The 2,587-nt window shown below is 40.2% G+C and overlaps 1 protein-coding gene across 1 annotated transcript in view; it reads left to right on the forward strand.

Moving 5' to 3' along the window:
* The window catches only part of LOC108665241 (phospholipase D2), a gene marked incomplete in the record, with an annotated part of 23,781 nt that overhangs the window by 13,820 nt on the left and 7,374 nt on the right, over positions 1-2,587 (forward strand). Inside the window, 3 exon segments of the mRNA XM_018151977.2 lie at positions 426-498; positions 1,438-1,575; positions 2,526-2,577. Coding sequence (XP_018007466.2) covers positions 426-498; positions 1,438-1,575; positions 2,526-2,577 — 263 coding nt within the window.

A 2,587-nucleotide genomic window follows, 5' to 3' on the forward strand; every position in this document is an offset into this window, starting at 1 on the left:
GACTGTACGGTGAGCACAGCGACTGTACGGTGAGCACAGCGACTGTACGGTGAGCACAGCGACTGTACGGTGAGCACAGCGACTGTACGGTGAGCGCAGCGACTGTACGGTAAGCGCAGCGACTGTACGGTGAGCGCAGCGACTGTACGGTGAGCACAGCGACTGTGCGGTGAGCGCAGCGACTGTACGGTGATATTCACATAGAACAGTTACGTGTAGTTACGAAACCATACGAACACTAGAATGTTCTGGTATATTAAATATGTATGGAGAAACCTGCAAGCTTTTCATTGAACTAGACCATACATTTAGCCTTTACAATGTACCTTATATGACCAGCATTGGTTTTAGTTATTGATTAAAATTGAAATGTATGCGGATTTTAACTGTTATGATGTACAATTGAGCGTGATGGTATCCCTCAGCTCGGGACTTCTGCTCAGGCGCCAACAAGCACGAGGCCTTCGCTCCTCAGCGCCACGGCGCCCTGGCTAACTGGTGAGCCTGTGTTGTGTAGAATACAGCTGTGTTGTGTTGTGTGTAGCATACAGCTGTGTTGTGTGTCTTGTGTAGCATACAGCTGTGTTGTGTTGTGTAGCATACAGCTGTGTTGTGTGCCACGTGTAGAATACAGCTGTGCTGTGTTGTCTTGTGTAGCATACAGCTGTGTTGTTTGCCTTGTGTAGAATACAGCTGTGCTGTGTGTCTTGTGTAGAATACAGCTGTGCTGTGTGCCTTGTGTAGAATACAGCTGTGTTGTGTGCCTTGTGTAAAATACAGCTGCTGTGTTGTCTTGTGTAGCATACAGCTGTGTTGTGTTGTGTAGCATACAGCTGTGTTGTTTGCCTTGTGTAGAATACAGCTGTGCTGTGTTGTTTTGTGTAGAATACAGCTGTGTTGTGTGTCTTGTATAGGATACAGCTGTGTTGTGTGCGCAGTCGTGCATGCAATTCCATGGGTACAGCTGTTGTTGTAGCGTTGTAAAGCCTATAGCCTCAAAATCTCGATCTTCCATTATTAACAGACAATTGTAAAAATTTTTGTTTGTAAAATCAGTTTCAATCAATTGTAAATTGATAAGTTTATTGTAAATTGTAATTGTAAATTGATAAGTTTGTCAATCAATTGTAATCAACTATAAAATCAGTTTCTATGTTAAATTACTTCTTGTTTGCGTCAACTCAGTGAAGCAAGATTGAAATTTAGGGCCGTAATTTGGTAGTTACCTGAAAATTTAGGGCTTTTTTTAATCTCAGGGGAGAAAAAGCTCATGAAATTTGACTTCCTTTCAAAATGAAATTTGACTTCATGAAATGTCGTCATTTCATTTTTAATCTAATTTGATGCTATCACTGAATTTTTAAATTGTACAGAAAACATGTAGGTAACTTGTACAAAAATCATGTAATTTGTATAAAACACATGTAACGCGTGCAGGTACGTAGACGGTAACCGCTACATGTGGGACGTGGCGGACGCGGTGGACCAGGCGAGGGAGGAGGTCTTCATCACGGACTGGTGGCTCAGTCCTGACATATACTTGAAGCGTCCGGACCTTACTGCCATACACTGGAAGTGAGTCATATATGAGTCATCTCACTATATGAGTCATCTCACTATATGAGTCATCTCACTATATGAGTCATCTCACTATATGAGTCATCTCACTATATGAGTCATCACACTCTATGAGTCATCACACTCTATGAGTCATCACACTCTATGAGTCATCACACTCTATGAGTCATCGCACCCTGACTATGAGTCACCACACCCTGATTATGAGTTAATCCTCTACCGCCGTATGTTACTCTTCCAGAACATAACTTTCAACTTAAATTATACGTAAACTATTGAGTGTAGCAACCTGAGGACGTTTGTACGCAACAGAGAACATTTTAAAGTTGTCGTACGTGGCGGCAAATTATACGTAAACTATTGAGTGTCTGTCTCTTATACACATCTAGATGTGTATAAGAGACAGGTTGTGTGTCTTGTATAGGATACAGCTGTGTTGTGTGCGCAGTCGTGCATGCAATTCCATGGGTACAGCTGTTGTTGTAGCGTTGTAAAGCCTATAGCCTCAAAATCTCGATCTTCCATTATTAACAGACAATTGTAAAAATTTTTGTTTGTAAAATCAGTTTCAATCAATTGTAAATTGATAAGTTTATTGTAAATTGTAATTGTAAATTGATAAGTTTGTCAATCAATTGTAATCAACTATAAAATCAGTTTCTATGTTAAATTACTTCTTGTTTGCGTCAACTCAGTGAAGCAAGATTGAAATTTAGGGCCGTAATTTGGTAGTTACCTGAAAATTTAGGGCTTTTTTTAATCTCAGGGGAGAAAAAGCTCATGAAATTTGACTTCCTTTCAAAATGAAATTTGACTTCATGAAATGTCGTCATTTCATTTTTAATCTAATTTGATGCTATCACTGAATTTTTAAATTGTACAGAAAACATGTAGGTAACTTGTACAAAAATCATGTAATTTGTATAAAACACATGTAACGCGTGCAGGTACGTAGACGGTAACCGCTACATGTGGGACGTGGCGGACGCGGTGGACCAGGCGAGGGAGG

The sequence above is a fragment of the Hyalella azteca genome, unplaced genomic scaffold (assembly GCF_000764305.2).
Source record: "Hyalella azteca isolate HAZT.00-mixed unplaced genomic scaffold, Hazt_2.0.2 contig11473, whole genome shotgun sequence".
In the NCBI taxonomy this organism is placed as follows: Eukaryota; Metazoa; Arthropoda; class Malacostraca; order Amphipoda; family Hyalellidae; genus Hyalella; species Hyalella azteca.